Source organism: Hemitrygon akajei, chromosome 9 (genome assembly GCF_048418815.1).
Source record: "Hemitrygon akajei chromosome 9, sHemAka1.3, whole genome shotgun sequence".
Lineage (NCBI taxonomy): Eukaryota > Metazoa > Chordata > Chondrichthyes > Myliobatiformes > Dasyatidae > Hemitrygon > Hemitrygon akajei.
The window spans coordinates 16,730,587-16,752,635 of record NC_133132.1 but is presented as its reverse complement, the minus strand read 5'-3'; the positions used below and the strand labels follow the sequence as shown (position 1 = coordinate 16,752,635).

At 42.6% G+C, this 22,049-nt stretch overlaps 1 protein-coding gene across 5 annotated transcripts in view; it reads right to left on the bottom strand.

Moving 5' to 3' along the window:
• Nucleotides 1-4,269: 4,269 nt before the first annotated feature.
• LOC140732886 (uncharacterized) overlaps nt 4,270-22,049 on the bottom strand; it is a 36,878-nt gene continuing 19,098 nt past the window's right edge. For all 5 annotated transcript variants that reach the window (XM_073055546.1, XM_073055549.1, XM_073055548.1 and 2 more), the window contains exon 2: nt 4,270-13,840. In XM_073055546.1, the coding sequence (XP_072911647.1) occupies nt 11,219-13,180 (1,962 nt within the window). In that variant the 5' untranslated portion in view covers nt 13,181-13,840 and the 3' untranslated portion in view covers nt 4,270-11,218. The remainder of the gene's footprint in view (nt 13,841-22,049) is intronic.

Below are 22,049 nucleotides of genomic sequence, written 5' to 3'. Positions count from 1 at the left end.
GGTCAGTTCCTTCAAGCCATTTTTATTTCCTTCATCGTGAGTCTTTTGGCCAAGGCATATTTCGGCTGGAATCAGCGATAACGTCACGTCATCGAGCAATTCGTAACTTCAGGAAAGTTTCTCCTAATTGATTGTATAAATCATTTGGACTTTAGCATTTACCACTTTAAGAACTGTGTTCACATTTATCGCTTTAAGAACTGTTCGAGTTGCCGTATAGCAGTTAACTTCCGGTTAAGCTAGTTGTTTGTTTACTTTTCATTTTTATTGAGCAGAGTTTAATAACTGTTTATTTGTTTATAAAAAAAAACTGTCTCAATTCCATATTCCGTTATGGTCCGGTCCGGAGCCCGCTTTCTGGGTCTTGATCCGTTCCGCAGACTCCGGGTCGTGCAGCCGTCCCTCCTTTCACCCTTAAGCCCAAATAGGATCATCTTGGCTTAAGGAGGTGCACCTGAGACCTATCGGCTTGCAGGTGGATATAAGGGGCTCTGGGACTGAGTCCAGTTGGGGGGTCGTCCTGCTCTGAACCTGTTCTGTCCTGTACCCGCTGTTCCGTCTGGGTTGCCTTGTTCATGCCATTCGCCTGGCTATCCTGTTTCTACCCCGACTTAGAGTACCCACTGTTAATCATCTAGTTCTGTAAGTCTGTTCTTGTAGTCACCCTGGACCAAGCTCCCTTCTGATCCCTTGCCTCCGTCGGGTAAGCAGGCTGGACTGCCGTCGCCTGGCGGGGGACTCTGACCCTTTTCTAACCATCTCTTCTGATGGGTTGGGCCCCGCAACCTGCCCAGGCCCCCGTGTTCCTGCCTGGGAGGCGGCCCTGTCCAGGAGCTATGCGGCCCGCCCTGAGGACTCTGCCCTTTTCCTACCCCTCGCTTCCGACAGGTTGTGCCCCGCAACCTGCCCAGGTGCTCCGTGTCTTGCCCAGGCCCCGTGTTCCTGCCTGGGAGGCCGGGCTCTGATAAGAAGTAATGCGGTCCGCCCAGGGGGTTATCCTCCCAGCATTCCTTGTCCCATAGATCCTGCCTTTGCCATGAACTCCAGGGTCCTGCCTTCACTGAACTTCTTCAAACCCCCATAACCATAAGTCCGCTTCTCGCCAGGGGGCCAAGCTCACTCCACACCACATGTTCTACCTCCTACCGCCCAGCAGACCTCCCTCGACCCTACCCCCAACCTGATCCTGACATCCAAAGGACCACACACCCCAACTAAACCGGACAAAACCCCAGTTAAACCAGGCCACACCCCCACAAAGGGGTCTACTGAACACTGGGCCCCAGCTCCTTTTCTTCCTCACCCCCCTCCCCCATAAGGAGGCCTTCATCCACATTCCTCAGCCATATCCCTAAACATAGCAACTTCACCCATCCTATACACCCCCATAAACCTGAGCCCTCTCTCCACCAGGGGGCCAAGTTCACCCCACTTCACCATCAGTTTGGTTGCTCTTTCAACCCCTCCCACCACCCAGCCATACATTAAAACCGAACACCTCCAACCCCCTGCACACCCCCATAAAGCCCAGCCATCTCCCCACCAGGGAGCCAGGTTCACCCCACATCATCAGAACACCACCCCACAAATATCCCCAACCCTACACTTCATTCTCATCCTAACTTCCAATGGACCGTGCACTCCAACTAAACCAGACAGCACCCCAAATAACCCAAGCCAGGCCCCTCAAAGGGGCTTACGTGACACCAGCCCTCACCTTACCCTCTCGCACCCCGCGCCACCCCACCCCACCATCAGCTCGGGTGCACATTCAACCACTCTCTCCACCACAATGTCCTGCAGCCCCACCTCCCAGCCATACCCCTAATCCTAACACCTCCAACTCCCCTACAATCCCACGTAAAACCCGGGCCCTCTCCCCACCAGGGAGCCAGGTTCACCCCACATCACCAGTAGCATGCCACCCCACAAACTTCCCCAACCCTACACTTCATTCTAATCCTAACTTCCAATGGACCGTGCATCCCATCTAAACCATACAGCGCCACAAATAACCCAAGCCACACCCCACAGAAGGGGTTACATAATAGTCTTTTGTCCTACCCCAAAATCTAACATCTCCAACCCTCCTATAAACCCAAGCCATCACCCCAAGGGGCCAAATTCACCCAATATGACCAGAAGTTTGGTTCTTGATTCAGCCCTCCCCCCTACTTCAAGGTCCCACAGTAACCTCCCCCACCCAGCAAAGCCTGTTGCCACCCCACCCCACCTTCCATCGCCATGAATCCTCCATCCCCATTACCTAACTCTACCCCTGGGCCTGTCCCTCCCCACAACACCCCTCATTTAGCTACTGCACAACCGCCAGATCACAGCACCCTGTCCCTATAAAGACCCCCAGTCACCCCCAAAGCACTATCCATAAGCAACAACTCCACCATTTTAACTTAAACTTTAGAACGCAGGTTAACGAGGAGGAAGATCCCAATGAAGTCAAGTTGGGACCGAGATCGTGACAACATGGGTCAAAAATGAAGTGGCAGAGTATAGTGATATTGCATCTCCAGTACGAGATCTACAAACACTAGAGGGATATTTTACCCACTGCCCGCACACTCGCATCCTAACTCTGCGGACAATGTTTGATGGTCATAATGGTTATATAATAAACCCCACAGTTCCAGAATGCTCTTGCCATTTTCAGTTTTAATAAAATATATTTAAATCATTATGTCTATTGTATTTGCATATCTTAGGTATGTTACGTACCAGCAGCAATAGATATGAAATTAAGTCGTGTTTCTTCATAGATAAACAGTGACATTTATTAACCTTTACTCAAACACATAGGAAAGTGAACAAACGACTAACTTAAATGGAAGTTAACAGTGTTATGTATCTATAGCTATCAAAAGGTCCAACATGGAGACAATTCTCAACAGATCTTACTCAAGCACAGTCTTAAAGTGGTAGTTTACGAAGTCCAAGTGATTCATGAAAAAAATGAAGTGGCAGACTTCACGAAGCAGCAATGAGGCGAGCCTTGAAGAAACTAAGAAATCATTGACGCCGATTCCAGCCGAGAACCACCTTTCCCGAAGACATTACGAAGAGTGAATTTTCTCAAAGTAACTGACCTTTCGCCGAAGTGGCCAGCACACAACACCCAAACCACGTAAGGGTTAACAAAAGTGAGTGCCACATATGGATTATACCATGTGTCAGTACCCAAAATGCACTGAATGCCAATGATTAACCCCAACCCTTTGAGTTCGTTCAAAGCCTTAACTCTTCACTCTCTCTCCCTCTCCCCTTCTACGACTGCGTAACCACCGACTGCGACTCCCCAACAAACCAACTGCCAACAATCGGTGGTCGCCCTTTTTATACCAGTGGGATATGCCATCATGTGATGCTCACAGGTAACAAATTTCAAGGGACACTCATGGGAATCGTTACTCATGGGAAACAATACTGTGGACAGGTAACAGTTAAAATAGGACATGATATTGTGTAATAGGAGATGTTTTTTCTCCATAAATGAGTGATGTAAAACCTAAAAACTACACTCTGAAACATTAATTGAGGATTAATCACCCATTTATTGTCAGACAGGCTAGTTATACATTCTCAATAGATCTGTGGTTCAAAATTTGATATAGACACTTGCTATGAGGGGATTCTTGGGCCGGATCAAAATTGACCTGGACCATACTGTGAAGGTATAGAATATGAACAGTATGTACAGGTTAAAGGTATCAATTTTCATGCCATCGAGTTGTAAACTACCCGAATGTAATATGAGGTGTTGCTTCTCTAACCCAAGAGTGCACTCATCGTGTTAGTTAAATAATGAACTGGAAGAGAGTGGGTTAATAATTTTCTACTGAGATCCCTACTAAATCAATCCTCTCTTACCTTTAATCGGTGCCCTCTGGTTGTTGATTCCACAAAAGTGGGGGAAAGGACTGCACACATTTCCCATTTCTGTACATTCATGGTTTGGTACACCTGCATAATGTCAGCCTCAATCTCCTGCACTCTTAAGATGTGAATCCCAACCTGCCCAATCTCTCCCCAGAACTCAGTCCCTCAAGTACCGGCACCATTCTTGTAAATCCCCACTGCACTCATTCCAGCTTGACGTCCTCTCTCCAAAAGCAGAACGACCAAAACTGTATACAGTAATCCAGGCGTGGATACCCTAACAATAACCTAACCCTATATTTCCTGTCCTCTTCAAACGCCTTGCATGAATTGACAGGCAGATAAACTCCATTCCCAATTACTACGCTGACGAAGGTGTTCCAAGTTGACCTTTATTTAAATGTAGCAACTAAGTGGTAGGGTAAAACTGACAGAAAGAAAAACAGAGTCAAAAAGCATCCAAATTCCATTACAGTAAGTACAAGTATTAAGTATACCACAAATGATACAAGATAATACACAAGATACTGTATACAGATAAGTTCCAAATGTATCATAAAGATAGGCTACGGGTAACCACGAAGTTTCCCTATACAATGTATCTCATGCACATTTGCTCACTACAAGCTAGCCAGGTTTAAGTATTATCAGGATTCAACTTAATGGTCAATAAAGTAATTTATCGAGTGATTTCATTCTCAATGCAATACATGTGTATGTTGTTACTAAAGCAGTCAAAACAGACTAACAATTGCCATAGCATTCTGGAATCAAGAGAATGTAAGCCATGGCTGCCCACAGCATATTGAGAAAACTGCTTTATATGTAGCTATATCTTAAACATTAGTTGCCAAGTGCTCTGGAACTTTCTACATTTTGTGAATAATTACATTTAATTTGTGCTGAGCTCTAATTAGCAGCTAAATAACAACGTTCATGTGCAAATATCCCAGCATGAACCTCTATTTCTTGAGGCACCAATGCCATTAGCATGCTCACGATCAATTTACCCCCATAGCAAACACAGTTACCTATGGTTACTGGAAGTGCTCAAAAAAGTTTTGCTATAATACTTGTTAAAAACAGCTACAACATTTATTATTTACACAGAGGAATTTAACCTTTACAAATATCATCCCTTTCAACCTTAAATGATTAAATCACAAGGATGCCTATTGCTTATATGGGTCCTTGCTTACCCAGCATTCCATAAACTTTAAAAGCATTCCTAAAAACAAAATTTAAAACAATGGCAATGATACTCCCAAGAAAATGATGCCATTACCAAAGAGGCCTACAAAAATAATACAATTTAAAATTAAATGGTTCTGCAGTAACATGTGGCCCACATTAATACTCCATCTGTATTTTTATCTGCACACAAACCATTCAAATATCTCTAACTTGTAAAAATATGCATATACATCAATAATTGATAAACCCAAAGGTTACTTTTACATACCGACAATGCTTTCATAGGCCTGGACGTCAGATGAAAAGGCGTAAGTTTCCCACAGCTCAACTTCGAGAACTGCTAAAATATCTACTGATGATGTCATCAACTAGACACAGATCACATGACCTAAATGACTGCAATACAAAACCTCCAGCAGAGGGTGCTAAATAAAAACAACTAATAACTAACTACTGAGGCAGCACACTAATGCAACCTCACTAGCCTCTTCTTCAGGCCATATGAAACAGAGGTTGCTCATACAATCGAGACTGCTCCGCCATTCATTCATGTCCAATTGATAATCTCTCTCAACCTCATTCTCCTGCCTTCTCCCCATAGTCTTTGTATATCCATTTAAAATACACACAATGACTTGGCCTCTTTACCGTCCATGGCAATGAATTCCAAAGATTTACCTCTCCCTGACTACAGAAATTCCTCGTCATCTCTGCTCTCAGTGGATACCCTATATATTGAGGCCGTGGCCTCTGGTCCCAGACTCACACAGTGTAGGGTGCGTCTTCTTCATCGCCACTCTGTCAAGGCCTTTCAGTATTTAACAGGTTTCAATGAGATCCCCTCTCTTTCTTCTAGACCAGCGAGTACAGGGTCAAAGCTGTCTAAAGCTCCTGATACGTTAACCCTTTCATTCCTGGAATCATTCTGGTGAAGCTTCTCCGGACCCGCTCCAATACGAGCACATCGTTTTCTCAGATAGGAGGTCGGAAACTGCTCACAACACACCAAGAGCGATCTGACCAATGCGTTATAAAGCAACAGTATCACATCCTCGCTCTTAGATGTTAACATTACAGTTGTCATCCTTAATCAACTCAATCTGCAAGCAAACCTTTAGGGGCTCCTGCTCAAGGATGCCGAAGTACATATGCACCTCTGATTTTTGAATTATCTCCCATTTATTTTTTTTTCTACGCCCTTATTCCTTCTGCCAAATTGTACAGGACTGGACACTTGCATACACTGTATTTCATCCACTACTTCGATGCCTGATCTCCAAACTTATCGAAGTCCTTCTGCAGACTCCTGCTTTGCTCTAAACTACCTGTCCTGTACCTATCTTTGTATCCACTGCAAAGTTCGTCACCAAGGTATCAATTCTGTCATCTGTATCATTCATATTTAACATGAAAAGATGCGGTCTCAATACTGACCCCTACGGAACACCACTAGTTACCGACAGCAATACAGAATTGCCCACATTATTCTGACGCTTTCTCCCTTGTCAGTCAGCCAAACTTCGATCCATACAAGTATCTTTCCTGTAATTCCATGAGCTGTGATCTTGTTAAGCAGCCTCACATGCAGCACCTAAGAAACACAGAAAACCTGCAACACAATACAGGCCCTTCGGCCCACAAAGCTGTGCCAAACATGTCCTTACCCTAGAACTACCTAGGCTTACCCATAGTCCTCTATTTTCCAAGCTCCATGTACCTATCCAGGAGACTCTTAAAAGACCCTATCATTACCACCTCAACCATGCACTCACTACTGTCTGCGTAAAAAACTTACCTGATCTCTCCTCTGTACCTACTTCCAAGCACTTTAAAACTGTGCCCTCTCGTGTTAGCCATTTTAGCCCTGGGAAAAAGCCTCTGACAATTCACGCGATCAATGCTTCTCATCATCTTGTACACCTCTATCAGGTCACCTCTTATGCTCCATCACTCCAAGAAGAAAAGGCCGTGTTCACTCAACCTATTCCCATATGGCATGCTCCCCAAGCTAGGCAACATCCTTGTATATCTTCTCTGCACCATCTCTATGGTTTCCACGTCCTTCCTGTAGTGAGGCGACCAGAATTTAGCAAGTTGGGTCTGACCAGGGTCCCACGTAGCTGCAACATTACCTCTCAGCTCTTAAGCACAATCCCACGGAAAGCCAATGCACCGTATGCCTTCTTAACCACAGAGTCAACCTGCGGTGCAGCTTTGAGTGTCCTATGGACTCGGACCCCAAGATTCCTCTGATCCTCCACAACGCCAAGAGTCTTACCATTAATGCTATATTCTGCCATCAAACTTGACCAAACAAAATGAATCACCTGACACTTATCTGGGTTGAACTCCATTTGCCACTTCTCAGCCCAGTTTTGCATTCTATCTATATCCTGCTGTAACCTATGACAGCCCTCCATATGATCCACAACAACATCCTTTCATCAGCAAATTTACTAACCCATCCCTCCAATTCCCCACCCAGGTCATTTATAAAAACCACGAAGAGTAGGGGTCCCAGGTCAGATCCCTGAGGCACACCACTGGTCACCGACCCCCATGCAGAATATGACTGATCTACAGCCACTCATTGCCTTCTGTGGGCAAGCCAATTCTGGATCCACAAAGCAACGTCCCCATGCCTCCATACTTACTCATAAGCCTTGCATGGGGTACCTTATTAAAGATCATCTAAAAATCCAAGCAAACAACATCCACTGCCTCTGCTTTATCTATCTTGCCTGTTATTTCCTCAAAGTATTCCAAGAGATTTGTCAGACTCAATTTCCTCTAAAGTAGTCCTGCTGACTTTGGCCTACTTCATCATGTGTTGCCATTTACAGCACCCAAGAAACTCACCCTTAATGCACTCTAACATCTTCATAACCATTGAGGTCAGACTAACTGTCCTATAATTTTCTTTCTTCTGCCTCCCTCTCTTCTTAAAGAGTGGAGAGACATTTGCAACTTTCTAGTCCACCAGAACCGTTCCAAAATCTAGTGATTCGTGATAGATCATTACTCATTACTTTAAGAGAAAACAAAGTGGGAACTTCTTCATTCAGAGGCGGGGAAAGTGCCCAATGAGCTGCCAGAGCAAGTGGCAGGGATGATTCCAACCTTTAAGAGAAGTTTGTTTAGGTCCATGGATGATAAGGATATGGAGGGCTATGGTCCAGGTGGAAGTTGTTGGAACTCGGCAGATTAATGCTTTGGCACGGACTAAGTTGGCCGAATGGCATTTTCCTGTGTTGTAGTGTTCTATGACTATAATGCCTTCACAATTTCTTCAGCTACCTCTTTCTAAACCCTGGGGTCTCCATCTTCTGGTCAAAGTCTTATCTACCTTCAGGCCTTTCAGCTTCCAAAACACCTTCTCTCCTCGGTAAAAGCATGTATCCCCACTTCTGCCCCTGAATGTTTGTCATTTATTTAATAAATTTAATGATACAATTGTAGTGGGTGGCTTCAATCTGCAGGAGAATTGGGAAAGTCAGATTTGTGTCCAATCACAAGAGAGGGAATGTATTGAATGCTTATGAAATGGCTTTTTAGAGCAGCTGATGGTTGAGCCTACTCGGGGGACTGTTGTCTTGGATTGGGTGTTGTGTAATAACCAAGATCTTATTAGGGAGGGTAATGTAAAGGAACCATCAAAAGGCAGTGATCAAAATATGATTGAATTCTGCTGCCATTTGCAAGGGAAAAGCATAGGTCACATGCGCAGTATCGCAATGAAATAAAGGGAATTACAGAGGCATGAGAGAGGTGATTCCCCAGCTGGATTGGAGAAGGATACTGGTGGTGATGATGCCAGAGCAGGAACAGCTGACGTTTCGGGGAATAGTTCATAATGTACAAGATAGATATGTCCCTCAGAAGTAGTTCTCAAACAGCGGGGCTAGGCTACTGTGACTCACAATGGAAGTTAAGGAATGTATAAAAGCCAAGGAAAGTGCATATAAGGTAACAAAAGTGAGTAGGAAGTTAGATAAACGGGTAGCTTTTAAAATCCAACAACAGACAACTAAAAAACAGCTATATGAAGGGGAAAGGTGAAACAAGAGAGCAAACTAGTCAATAATATAAACCAGTTGTAAAAACTGCGAAAGGGAGGCGAGAGTTGATATTGAACCAATGGAAAATGATGCTCATGGGGTAGAAATGGGGAAAAGATGGCAGATGAACTTGATAGGTACTTTACATCAGTCTTCACTGTGGAAGACACTAGCAGAGTGTCAGGGAGCAGGAGTGAATGTCAGTGCTATTACAAAGGAAAACATGCAAGGCAAACTCAGGTTCTTAAAGTGGATAAGTCACCTGGACCAGATGGACTACATCCCAGAGTCCTGAGAGAGGTTGCTGAAGAGATAACAGATGCATTGGTCATGACCTGTCAAGAATCACTTGATTCTGACATGGTCCCGGAGGACAGGAAGATTGCAAATGTCACCCCACTCTTTGAGAAGGGAGAAAGGCAAAAGAAAGCAAATTATAGTCCAGTTAGCCTAACCTCGGTGGCTGGGAAAGTGTTGGAGTCTATTATAACAGATGAGGATTTGGGGTACAAGGAGACATGATAAAATCAGTCAAAGCCACCATAGCTTCTGTACGGGGAAATCTTGCCTGACAAATCTGTTAGAGTTCTTCGAGGAAGTAATAAGCAGGATGGACAAATAAGAGGCTGTGGATATAACTTAACTGGATTTTCAGAAGGCATCTGATAAGGTGTCACACATGAGACTGCTTAACAGAATAAAAATCAGAAGAGATACTGGCATGGATAGAGGAATGGCCGACAGCCAAGAGGCAGCGAGTGGGAATAAAAGGAGCCCTTTCTGGTTGTCTAGCAGTGACTCATGGTCTTCAGGGGTCTGTATTCGGTCCGTTACTTTTCACATTGTGTGTCAATGATTTGGATAACGGATCTGATGGCTTTGTGACAAGGTTTGCGGATGATACAAAGATAGGTGGAGGCGTTGGTAGTGCTGAGGAAGCAATGCGATTGCAGCAGGACACAGACAAATTTGAAGAATGGGCAAAAAGTGGCAGATGGAATATTGGGAAATGCACGATAATGCATTTTGGCAAAAGGAACAATAGTGAACCATTATCTGATTGGGGAGAAGGTTCAAACAACAGAAATACAGAAGGAAATATGAGTCCTCAGACAAGACTCCCAGATGATTAATTTACAGGTTGAGCCTGTGGTAAAGAAGGCAAATGCAATGCTGACATGTATTTAAAGTGAAGTAGAATCTATAAGCAAGGAGATATTGCTGGTACTTTATAAGACACTACTTAGGCCGCACTTAGAGTATTTGGGACCCATATCTCAGGTGTGTTGTTGTTAGAGAGTCCAGAGGACGTTCAAGAAGATGATTCTGGGAATGAAGGGGTTAAGATATGAGGAGCATTTGCCAGCCTTGGGCCTGTACTCCTGCGCTGACTTGTGTTTAATAAATGTGGGTGGTGGGGGTGTTAAATCTCACTGAAACCCACCAAATGTGGAAAGGTCTGGATAAGGTGGTGAGGAGAGGACTTTTCGCATGGTGGGGGTAGCCATAACAGAGGGCACAAACTCACAACTGAGGAGTGGGGCTATCCAATGACAGAAATGTTCTTTCTTGTGAGTCTGGAAGAGAGATTTTCACAGTCCTTTGCCGGGGAGAGATGAGAAGACACAAATGGAGATAGTGGGCCCTTCTTTTTTTGTTACCTTCATTAACCTTACAGTTAAAGTAAAAATTATAAAGCTCAATTGTTTAATTGCATATTGTGTACAGTTTGTTATTTCGGGATACTGATTTATAACAGGACACATCATGCAGCATCCACCCAAATGAGATTTCTTAAGTTTGGCCGGGCTAGGGCCCTATATTATGCTGCTAGCCGAAGCAAGAGTTAAATAAGGTTAGATGACTGAGTGAATCACTTCCCACATTCACAACAGGTGAATGGCCTCTCCCCAGTGTGAAACCGGTAGTGTGTCACGAGGTTAGATGACTGAGCGAATCACTACCCACGTTCACGGCAGGTGAACGGCCTCTCCCCAGTGTGAACTCAAGGATGCACATTTTGGTTGATGTGGCTGAGACAAACTCTTCCCAAAGTCTGAGCAGGTTATCGGCCTCTAACCAGTGTGAACTTGCTGGTGTCTCTGTAGCTGAGATGACTGGGAGAATCCCTTCCCACACACTGAGCAGGTGAACGGCCTCTCTCCAGTGTGAACTCGCTGATGTACCTTCAAAAAAGATGACTGAGTGAATCCCTTCCCACACACTGAGCATTTGAACGGCCTCTCCCCAGTGTGAACTCGCTGATGTACCTTCAGTTTAGATGACCGAGTGAATCCCTTCCCACAGTCTGAGCAGGTGAATGGCCGCTCCCCAGAGTGAATCCGCTGATGTACCTTCATTTGGGATGAGCAAGTGAATCCCTTCCCACAGTCTGAGCAGGTGAATGGCCGCTCCCCGGTGTGAACTCGCTGATGAACCTTCAGTTGAGATGACTGACTGAATCCTTTCCCACAGTCTGAGCAGGTGAACGGCCTCTCCCCAGTGTGAACTTGCTGATGTGCCTTCAGTTTAGATGACTGAGTAAATCCCTTCCCACATTCTGAGCAGGTGAACGGCCTCTCTCCTGTGTGAACTCGCTGATGTAACTTCAGTTTAGATGACTGAGTAAATCCCTTCCCACAGTCTGAGCAGGTGAACGGCCTCTCCCCAGTGTGAACTCGCTGATGTATCTTCAGTTGGGATGAGCAACTGAATCCCTTCCCACAGAATGAGCAGATGAATGGCCGCTCCCCGGTGTGAACTGACCGGTGTCTCAGTAGCTGAGATGACAAAGTGAATCCCTTCCCACAGTCCGAGCAAATGAACTGCCAATCACCAGTGTGACCTTGCTGGTGTGCCATTAGGGTGGATGACCGAGTGAATCCCTTTCCGCAGTCTGAACAAGTGAACGGTTTCTCTCCAGTATGAACTCGCTGATGTATCTTCAGTTGGAAAGACCGAGTGAATCCATTCCCACAGATTGAGCAGGTGAACGGCCTCTCCCCAGTGTGAACTGACTGGTGTCTCTGTAGCTGAGATGGGAAAGTGAATCCCTTCCCACAGTCTGAGCAGGTGAACGGCCTCTTCCCCGTGTGAACTGACTTGTGGACCAGTAGGTCCGATGAACAAGTGAATCCCTTCCCACACACTGAGCAGGTGAGCGTCCTCTCTCCAGTGTGAACTCTCTGATGTGCCTTCAGTTTAGATGAGCAAGTGAATCCCTTCCCACAGACTGAGCAGGTGAACGGCCTCTCTCCAGTGTGAACTCTCTGATGTACCTTCAGTTTAGACGACCGAGTGAACCCCTTCCCACAGACTGAGCAGATGAATGGCCTCTCCCCGGTGTGAACTCTCTGATGTACCTTCAGTTGAGATGAACAAGCGAATCCCTTCCCACAGTCCGAGCAGGTGAACGGCCTCTCCCCAGTGTGAACTGACTTGTGGACCAGTAGGTCGGATGACCGAGTGAATCCCTTCCCACAGTCGGAGCAGGTGAACGGCCGCTCCCCGGTGTGAACTCGCTGATGTACCTTCAGCTTAGATGAGCAAGTGAATCCCTTCCCACAGTCGGAGCAGGTGAATGGCCGCTCCGCGGTGTGAACTCTCTGATGTACCTTCAGTTTAGATGAGCAAGGGAATCCCTTCCCACAGACTGAGCAGGTGAACGGCCGCTCCGCGGAGTGAACTTGCTGATGTATCTTCAGTTTAGATGAACAAGTGAATCCCTTCCCACAGTCTGAGCAGGTGAACGGCCTCTCCCCAGTGTGAGCTCTCTGATGTATCTTCAGTTGGGATGAGCAAGTGAATCCCTTCTCACAGACTGAGCAGGTGAATGGCCACTCCCCGGTGTGAACTGACTGGTGGTTCAGTAGGTGAGATGACAAAGTGAATCCCTTCCCACAGACTGAGCAGGTGAATGGCCACTCCCCGGTGTGAAATGACTGGTGTCTCAATAGCTGAGATGACCATGTGAATCCCTTCCCACAGTCTGAGCAGGTAAACGGCCGCTTCCTGGTTTGAACTCGCTGATGAGCCATTAGCGTGGATGACTGAGAGAATCACTTCCCACTGTCTGAGCAGGTGAATGGTCTCTCTGCAGTGTGAACTCTTTGATGCACCTTCAGCTTTGATGACTAAGTGAATACCTTCACACAAATTCAGCGGATGATCAGCCTCTGCCCAGTGTGAACTCACTGATATACCTTCAGTTGAGCTGATGAAATGAATCCCTTCCTACAGTCTAAGCAGGTAAATGGCCGCTACCTGGTGTGAACTCGCTGGTGAGCCATTAGGTCAGATGACCGAGTGAATCCTTCCCCACAAATTCAGCAAATGACCAGCCTCTGCCCAGTGTGAACTGACTGGTGTGTCCACAGGTGGGAAGACCAACCGAATCCCTTCTCACCCACAGAACAGGTGAATGGCTTTGTCTCAGTGTGAACTTGCTGATGTACCTTCAGTTGAAATGATCGACTGAATCCATTCCCACTGTCTGAGCAGATGAATGGGTTCCACCCTGCGTAAAATGATGGGCGTGCCAGTTGGTAAGATGATCGAGTGAATCCCTCCAAACAGTCTGAACAGGAAGGAAGATCGAGTAAATCCCTTGCTCCACTTCTTAAATATCTGGACAGAGACAGCAAAACTGGCGTGTTCTGTTCGAGATTCCCGTAGACAAATTCCTTGTCATTTTTAACCTGTAAAAAGATTTACAAAATCCATCAATGGGTGTCGGACAACATTTCAGATGAGATCACTTGAGTTGTCAAGGTGTGATCTGGCATCACACTGTTACAGCGAAGTTCAACCCAAGTTGGATAGAGAAATCATCTTCTAACTGGGCACAGTGCCGGTATCTGGAATGACCATCAAACTCTCTGACGCTCTTCCTGTCTTTATAAGAATGGGGCATTTCTGCCATCTCTAATCTGTGACCTGGCTCAGTTTGACTCTCTCCATTGGTATTATTCCCTGTTCCCACTGAGCTTCATGGGTTCCTGGCCCCACAGTAACTGAAACACTCTCATGCAAATAGAAGGCAATGCATTCCACACACCCACCAGTCTCTGTGTCAAAAACTTACCCCCGACATCCCCTCGGTATCTGTTTTGAAGCACCTTAAAAATACGCCCCCTTGTGTTAGCAATTTCAGCCCTGGGAAAAAATCTCTGGCTATCCACACGATCAATGCCCCTCATCATCTTATACACCTAAAAATGGCTCTAAACATAAACAAGGAAATTATACATTGTTTTGAGGATTTGTTAGAAGTTTACAAAATTATGAGGATACAGATAGGGTGAATGGAAGCAGCTTTTTCCACTGAGGTTGGGTGGGATGACAATCAGAGGTCATGGGTAAGTGGGGAAGGTGAAAATTTAACGGGAACATGTGGAAAAGCTCTTTAATGAAATGGTTGTGAGGATGTGGAATGAGACGTCAGCACAAGTGAATATGAGCTCGGTTTCACCATTTAAAAGAAGTTTGGAAGGGAGCCTGGATGGTCGGGGTATGGAGGGCGATGGCCCTGGTGCAGGTAGTTGCATTCTACAGCCCAAGTGTTTTTTAGCATTGACTAGATAGACCAAATAGCCTGTTTCCGTACTGAACTTCTCCATGTTTCTATGACAGAGAAGCTGGCCAAACTTGTTTGGAAGGGAAAAGGTAGGAGTGACAATGGAGCAGCAATGGCAGGAGTTTCTGGGAGCAATTTGGGAGCTGAGTGATCGATACATCCCAAAGAAGTGGAAGCATTGGAAAGGCAGGAGGACACAACCGTGGCTGGAATGAGAAGCCAAAGCCAACATAAAAGCCAAAGAAAAGAGCAAAAACTATTGGGATGCTTTTTGAAACCAACAGAAAATGACAAAAAATGTCAGATGAGCTCCGGGTGTGGAAATATGATATTGTAGTCATTAACGAGTCTTGGTAGCACCCAACAGTCTGAGGCATTTAGAGGAACAAAATATCCGGGGTCTCAATATCTCTGGAAAACCAGGGTTTCCTGCACCAGTTACCTTCCAACTTTTATTTTGCCAGACTCAAAACAAACTCTACACCCTCAAAATTTCACTTCTGAAGGCCTCCAACTTACCAAGTACTCCTTTGTCAGAAAACAGCCTGTTCCAAACCACACTTGTCAGATCATATCTGATATCATCAAAATTATAGATGATTTTTTCCTTTCCCCATTTTAGAATCTCAATCCATGGTCCAGACCTCAGTTTTTCCACATTTACTTTGAATTTCATGGCATTATGATCACTAATTTCTGTCACTAGCCCTGGATCATTTCCCAACACACTTCTACGTCGGGAATTCTATGTACTGATTAAGGGCACATTTGACAAACTCTACTCCATCTAGTCCTTGTACAGTATGGGAATCCCAGTCAATATATTGAAAGTTAAAATCACTTACTGAATCAACCTTTGTTTCTTGGCATGGTCTGCAATCTCTCTACAAATTTGTTCCTCTAAATCCCTCAGACTGTTGGGTGCAATCAAGTTCCAGTAATGACTACAATATTGTAACTCCCTGTCCTGAGCTCATTTGGCTTTCCTCCGATGCTTCTTGCATTGTGATATACACAGCTCAGCACATTCATCGCATCATGCTCAACCATTTGATTGCTGACTCTGTCTGAGGTCTGAGCAACATCTGACTGGTGTCAACAAAACAAACTCGGTTCCAGTGACATCATCATTCAGAATGGCGGCCTTAAATAATAAGCTCCTCCAGAAAAATGATTATTTTGCCCCGTTGATCCGCCAAATACTACATCTCTGGAAAATATCTGAATTTGGTAAGAGGGGCAAGAATGGGGTAAATGAATGGAGATAAAAAAAGCATCACAGCGGAGCCTGTGGACGAGGGGGGGGGGGGTGCAGCAAGCGGCTCTTAAATGAGCATTTGGCAACAAATGTGGAACAGACGCTAAGTAAGATGGCAAAAGTGTTAAATCAACAATAAAATAAATTATTCAACCAAGAAGGAAGGTCATTTAAATTAATATACCATAAACCCTTAGCTTCGGTTTTTACCAATAATCAAAGATCCCCTTTTTTTCAGCTATTTCGTGGTACAAGGCAAGGTTGTCCTTTAAGTCCTTTATTATTTGACATTGCTTCAGAACCCTTGGCTATAGCTATTCGTGAATCACCCAATATTTTCGGTATTACCCGTGGGGAGACGACGTACAAGGTATCATTATATGCGGATGACTTGTTATTATATATATCTGACCCTGAAAGATCTATTCCTGCTAGTTCTTCTTTGCTCGCTCAATTTAGTAACTTTTCTGGTTATAAATTGAATTTTAATAAGAGTGAACTATTTCCATTAAATATGCATGTTCCAATTTATAATCATGTACCATATAGAATTGTTACAGATTATTTTACTTATTTAGGTATTAAAATTACTAAAAAACATAAAGATTTATTTAAAATTAATTCTCTACCTTTAATCGATCAAATTAAGCAACTTGCTAATAGGTGGTCTCCATTATCTTTGTCTTTGGTAGGCAGAGTTAATGCCATTAAGATGATGATACTACCTAAATTTTTATATTTATTTCAAGCATTACCAATTTTTATTCCTAAATCTTTTTTTGATGTGGTTGACTCTAAAATATCTTCTTATTTGTGGCAGAACAAAAATCCTAGACTAGGCAAAAAATATTTACAGAAGCCTAAGAAGGAGGGCGGCTTGGCTCTACCAAACTTAAGATTTTACTATTGGGCAGTTAATATACGGTATTTAATATTCTGGACACAAGAATCGACTACAGCTGCTTGCCCACAATGGGTAAATTTGGAATGTAAATCTGTGCAAGATTTTTCACTGATCTCAATCTTAGGATCTTCACTTCCTTTTTCATTATTCAAAATGAATAAACAGATAACTAATCCCATAGTCAAGTATACATTACGAATTTGGTTTCAATTTCGTAAATTTTTTGGCTTGAATAAGTTTATGCTGTCATGTCCTATAATATCTAACTACTTCTTTCGGCCTTCATCTATAGATCAAGCTTTTCTTTTATGGAAAACAAAAGGTATAACATGTTTTTGTGATCTGTTTTTGGATGATAACATTATGTCCTTTGAACAGCTATCTAATAAATATAATTTACCTAAAACCCATTTTTTTAGATATTTGCAAGTCAGAAATTTTCTGTATAATGAATTAAAGTATTTTTCGAAAGAATGTCCATTGGACATTACAGAAAGAATTTTAGCCCTCAATCCTTGTCAAAAGGGTTTAGTAGCTATCATTTATAATATGATTATGTGTGTACAGCCAGATGTATCAGAAAAAATTAAGAAGGAATGGCAAGAAGAATTGCATTGTCCTATATCTACTGAGCAATGGGAAAAAAATTTTATCATTGGTAAATTCGTCCTCTATTTGTGCTAAACATGCCCTAATACAATTTAAGGTTGTACATAGAGCTCACATGTCTAAAGATAAACTTGCTCGATTTTATTCTTATGTTAATTCAACCTGTGACAGATGTCATTCTGATGTTGCTTCAGTGACTCATATGTTTTAGATAGATAGATAGATAGATAGATAGATAGATAGATAGATAGATACTTTATTCATCCCCATGGGGAAATTCAACTTTTTTCCAATGTCCCATACACTTGTTGTAGCAAAACTAATTACATACAATACTTAACTCAGTAAAAAAAAATATGATATGCATCTAAATCACTATCTCAAAAAGCATTAATAATAGCTTTTAAAAAGTTCTTAAGTCCTGGCGGTAGAATTGTAAAGCCTAATGGCATTGGGGAGTATTGACCTCTTCATCCTGTCTGAGGAGCATTGCATCGATAGTAACCTGTCGCTGAAACTGCTTCTCTGTCTCTGGATGGTGCTATGTAGAGGATGTTCAGAGTTATCCATAATTGACCGTAGCCTACTCAGCGCCCTTCGCTCAGCTACCGATGTTAAACTCTCCAGTACTTTGCCCACGACAGAGCCCGCCTTCCTTACCAGCTTATTAAGACGTGAGGCGTCCCTCTTCTTAATGCTTCCTCCCCAACACGCCACCACAAAGAAGAGGGCGCTCTCCACAACTGACCTATAGAACATCTTCAGCATCTCACTACAGACATTGAATGACGCCAACCTTCTTAGGAAGTACAGTCAACTCTGTGCTTTCCTGCACAAGGCATCTGTGTTGGCAGTCCAGTCTAGCTTCTCATCTAACTGTACTATTTTGGTCTTGTCCTTGTTTACAAAATTATTGGAAAGATATTTTTAATATTATTTCAAGAGTTTTAAATATCAATTTCCAACCGCATCCTTTTACTGCAATTTTTGGTTTACCAATGATAGATAATAATCCTCTATCCGCTTCATCTCAACGAATGATTGCATTTGTTACACTAATGGCTAGAAGATCTATTTTACTGAATTGGAAAGAAATTAACCCTCCAACTGTATTTCAGTGGTTTTCTCAAACTATTTCTTGTCTGAGTTTAGAAAAAATTAGAAGTGTGGTTTTTGATTCTTCAGTTAAATTTGAGGAAACTTGGAGACCATTTATTCAACATTTTCATATGAGTTAAATGGTCTGATCCTAAACCTTACTGTTATTATCCTTAATTATTTGGATGGAGGTTCGGAGTTATCGGCACTACTGTATGTATTTAACATTATGCAATTGCCCATGTTGGTTAGTTTTTTTTTTAAAGTTTTCTTTTAGTTTTTTTGGGGTTTTTTTTCTCTTTTTCGATTCTTTTACATTAATAGTATGAGTTTGGGAGGCTTTATATATTGATTATTACATATCTGATTGTCTATTTAAACTATTAATTATGTACTCTGAAATGTTTTGTATTCATATTTCACTTATGTTTTTCTTAAAATTAATAAAAAGATTTAGAAAGAAAGAAGGAAGGAAGGAAGGAAGGAAGGTCATGATCAAAGAATATCAGGATATATAATGCTCCTGAAGGAACAGAGGGGTTGTCTAAGGCAGAGTTTATAGGAAACCTGCTATGGGACATTCCGGAGCTTCCCCCGACCATGGCAGTTGACATTGAGAGAGCACACCGCGCGCTCGTCCCAAGGCCTTCTGCAGACAGGGAAAATGAGCCATGGCCAATAGTAATCAGGTTCCTTCGGTACAAAACCAAAGCAGAGATTCTGCACAAGGCCTGGGGAAAGAAGGTATTTTTAAGTGGTAAATTAATATATTTTGATCAAGATTACCCCCCAGCGGTCCTGCGGAAACATAAGGAATATTCTGAAGCGAAGCCAGTATTAAAGCAAAGAAGGATTAGCTTCCAGACACTGTACCCTGCTAAACTGCCAGTGTTTTATGAAGACGGAACGCAGCTGTATCAGACTGTGGACCAGGCGACTGCAGATATGAAGGCCAGAGGGTTGCCTGTCAGCATGATCAAACCAAGGGAAAGCCTGGCTGAGCAGCTAGCCTGCTCTCCTCGGGAAACAGTGACAGAATCGAGAAAGTGAGGACGGGAGGAGGGCGAGAGAAGAATATCACGAAGAGACTATGAGTTTTCAGAAGACAGCCCTCACCCCCTCCAGTAGAGTCATAAGGTCTGACTAATTTCAAAAGCATTGATAAGCTAAACAGAAGCAAAAATGGACGGTACTATACTTATCTCAAGAAGCACACATAATTATGTTGATTTTAAATTACTCAATTATTTTATTTTTTATTCATTCAGTCACTTCTTTTTCCCCACCGAAATGAGAACATATATATGAGAGGAAGTCTTTTCTGCGTAATGGACATAGATTTTTTCACTTACTTTTATGGGTACTCACGGATAGGACAGGCTATCCCCCACGGCTAGATGTTTCCTCGAGCTCAACCCAGGGTCATCTACCAGAGACCTCAACCTTGGAATCACACCTTCAGTACCTTTTATTTTCATTCACATTTCTTGGTTCTTATTTGTTTAAGGAGTAGATCGATTAAATTCTGTTTTGCTAATTTTTATGACATACTGACAGATAAATACACATGGCTAAGGACAAAGTAAAATTCATTTCTCATACTGTCAATGGGCTGTTAAATCCAATCAAACGCAGTAAAAGTCTATCAAAAATGAAGAAAGAGCGAGCCCATGTGGTATATTTACAGGAAACTCACTTAATTGATAATAAGCATGGAAAACTAAAAAGAATGGGCTTCACTAATTTGTTTTTCTCCTCATATAAATTAGAACATAGGAGAGGACTTGCTATTCTCATCTCAAGCAAGCTAAATTTTGAAAAAGTATTTGAAATGGGAGATAAGGAGGCAGATATATTCTGGTAAGGGGGAATATAGACCGAAATTCAGTTACTCTACTGAATATATATGCACCCCAAGTAAATGATATTAGTTTCTTCCAGAAAATTACTAATATTATGGTAACGGAAACAGAAGGTATCTTGATATGTGAGGGAGACTTAAATTTACAATTACAACCAAAGTTAGACTCTTCTAATAGATAAACCTATGAAATGAAATCTTTACATAAGAAAGTTAATACACTCTTTGAGGATGTTGGTCTAATTGATATATGGAGGGAACTTTTCCCTGACAGAAGGGATTACACTCATTTTTCTGCCCCCCATTCTTTTTTGTAATTTATTTTTTTATTGAAGTTCATCATCAAACAAACATTTCCATAAGATTTATTTCAGACATTGTACATATATATCACAAATGTCCACAAAGTATTTATCTGGGGTATACACATAGAAAAGAGTGAAAAGAAAAAAACAAGCAAAAGGAAAGAACTATGTACAAGTAGGGAGTGATCTTGTCTGTCCCCCATTCTATATATACAAGAATAGACTATTTCATAACATTTGGAAAAGATCAAAACAATATAAACACCTGTGGAATTGGGACAATAGATGTAAGTGACCATGCACCTATATTTTTATCTGTTGATTTTGACCTACAACCAATGAATACTATTTGGAAAGATGCAGGAAGATTGTTTCTGATGTTGGGGAAGTCCAGAATGAGGGGTCACAGTTTAAGGATAAAGGGGAAGCCTTTTAGGACCGAGATGAGGAAAAACTTCTTCACACAGAGAGTGGTGAACCTGTGGAATTCTCAGCCACAGGAAACAGTTGATTCATTAGCCGGTTCATTGGCTATATTTAAGAGGAAGTTAGATATGGCCCTTGTGGCTAAAGGGATCAGGGGGTATGGAGAGAAAGCAGGTACAGGGTTCTGAGTTGGATGATCAGCCATGATCATACTGAATGGCGGTGCAGGCTCGAAGGGCCAAATGGCCTACTCCTGCACCTATTTTCTATATTTCTATGTTTCTATGAAACTAAATTCAGGTCTACTCAATGATCCCTATTTTAAGGAACAAATTAAAAAAGAAATTGGTCTTTACTTAGAATTCAATGATAATGGAGAGGTTTCACCTCCCATTCTATGGAATACTCTGAAGGCTGGCTTAAGAGGAAAAATTATAGTGATATGTTCATATAAGAAAAACAATAAGGAATAAAACATTAGCAGAATTACAAAATAACTTGAAGGAATTAGGAAAAAAACACAAATTGAGTTTGGAAATTGAAAAAAAAATTAGGAATGAAATTAATAGTTTAGCTACCCAAGAAATCAGGAAAAATCTAATGTTTCTGAAACAGACACACTATGAAAGTGGATCTAAATCTATGAAAATACTGGCGTGGCATGGAAACTGAAAAGAAAAGATGGCAGAAAATACTATTCATAGAATTAGGGATGCAATATAAATAAAATAAGCTAAGTGAAATTCAAGAAGCTTTTGAAGTGTTTTACAAATCTCTACATTCCAAAGTTCCAGGGGAAGCATGACCCAAACTGACACCTTCCTGAATTCTCTAGAGCTAACCACTTTAAGCTGTTATGCCTGCAGCCCA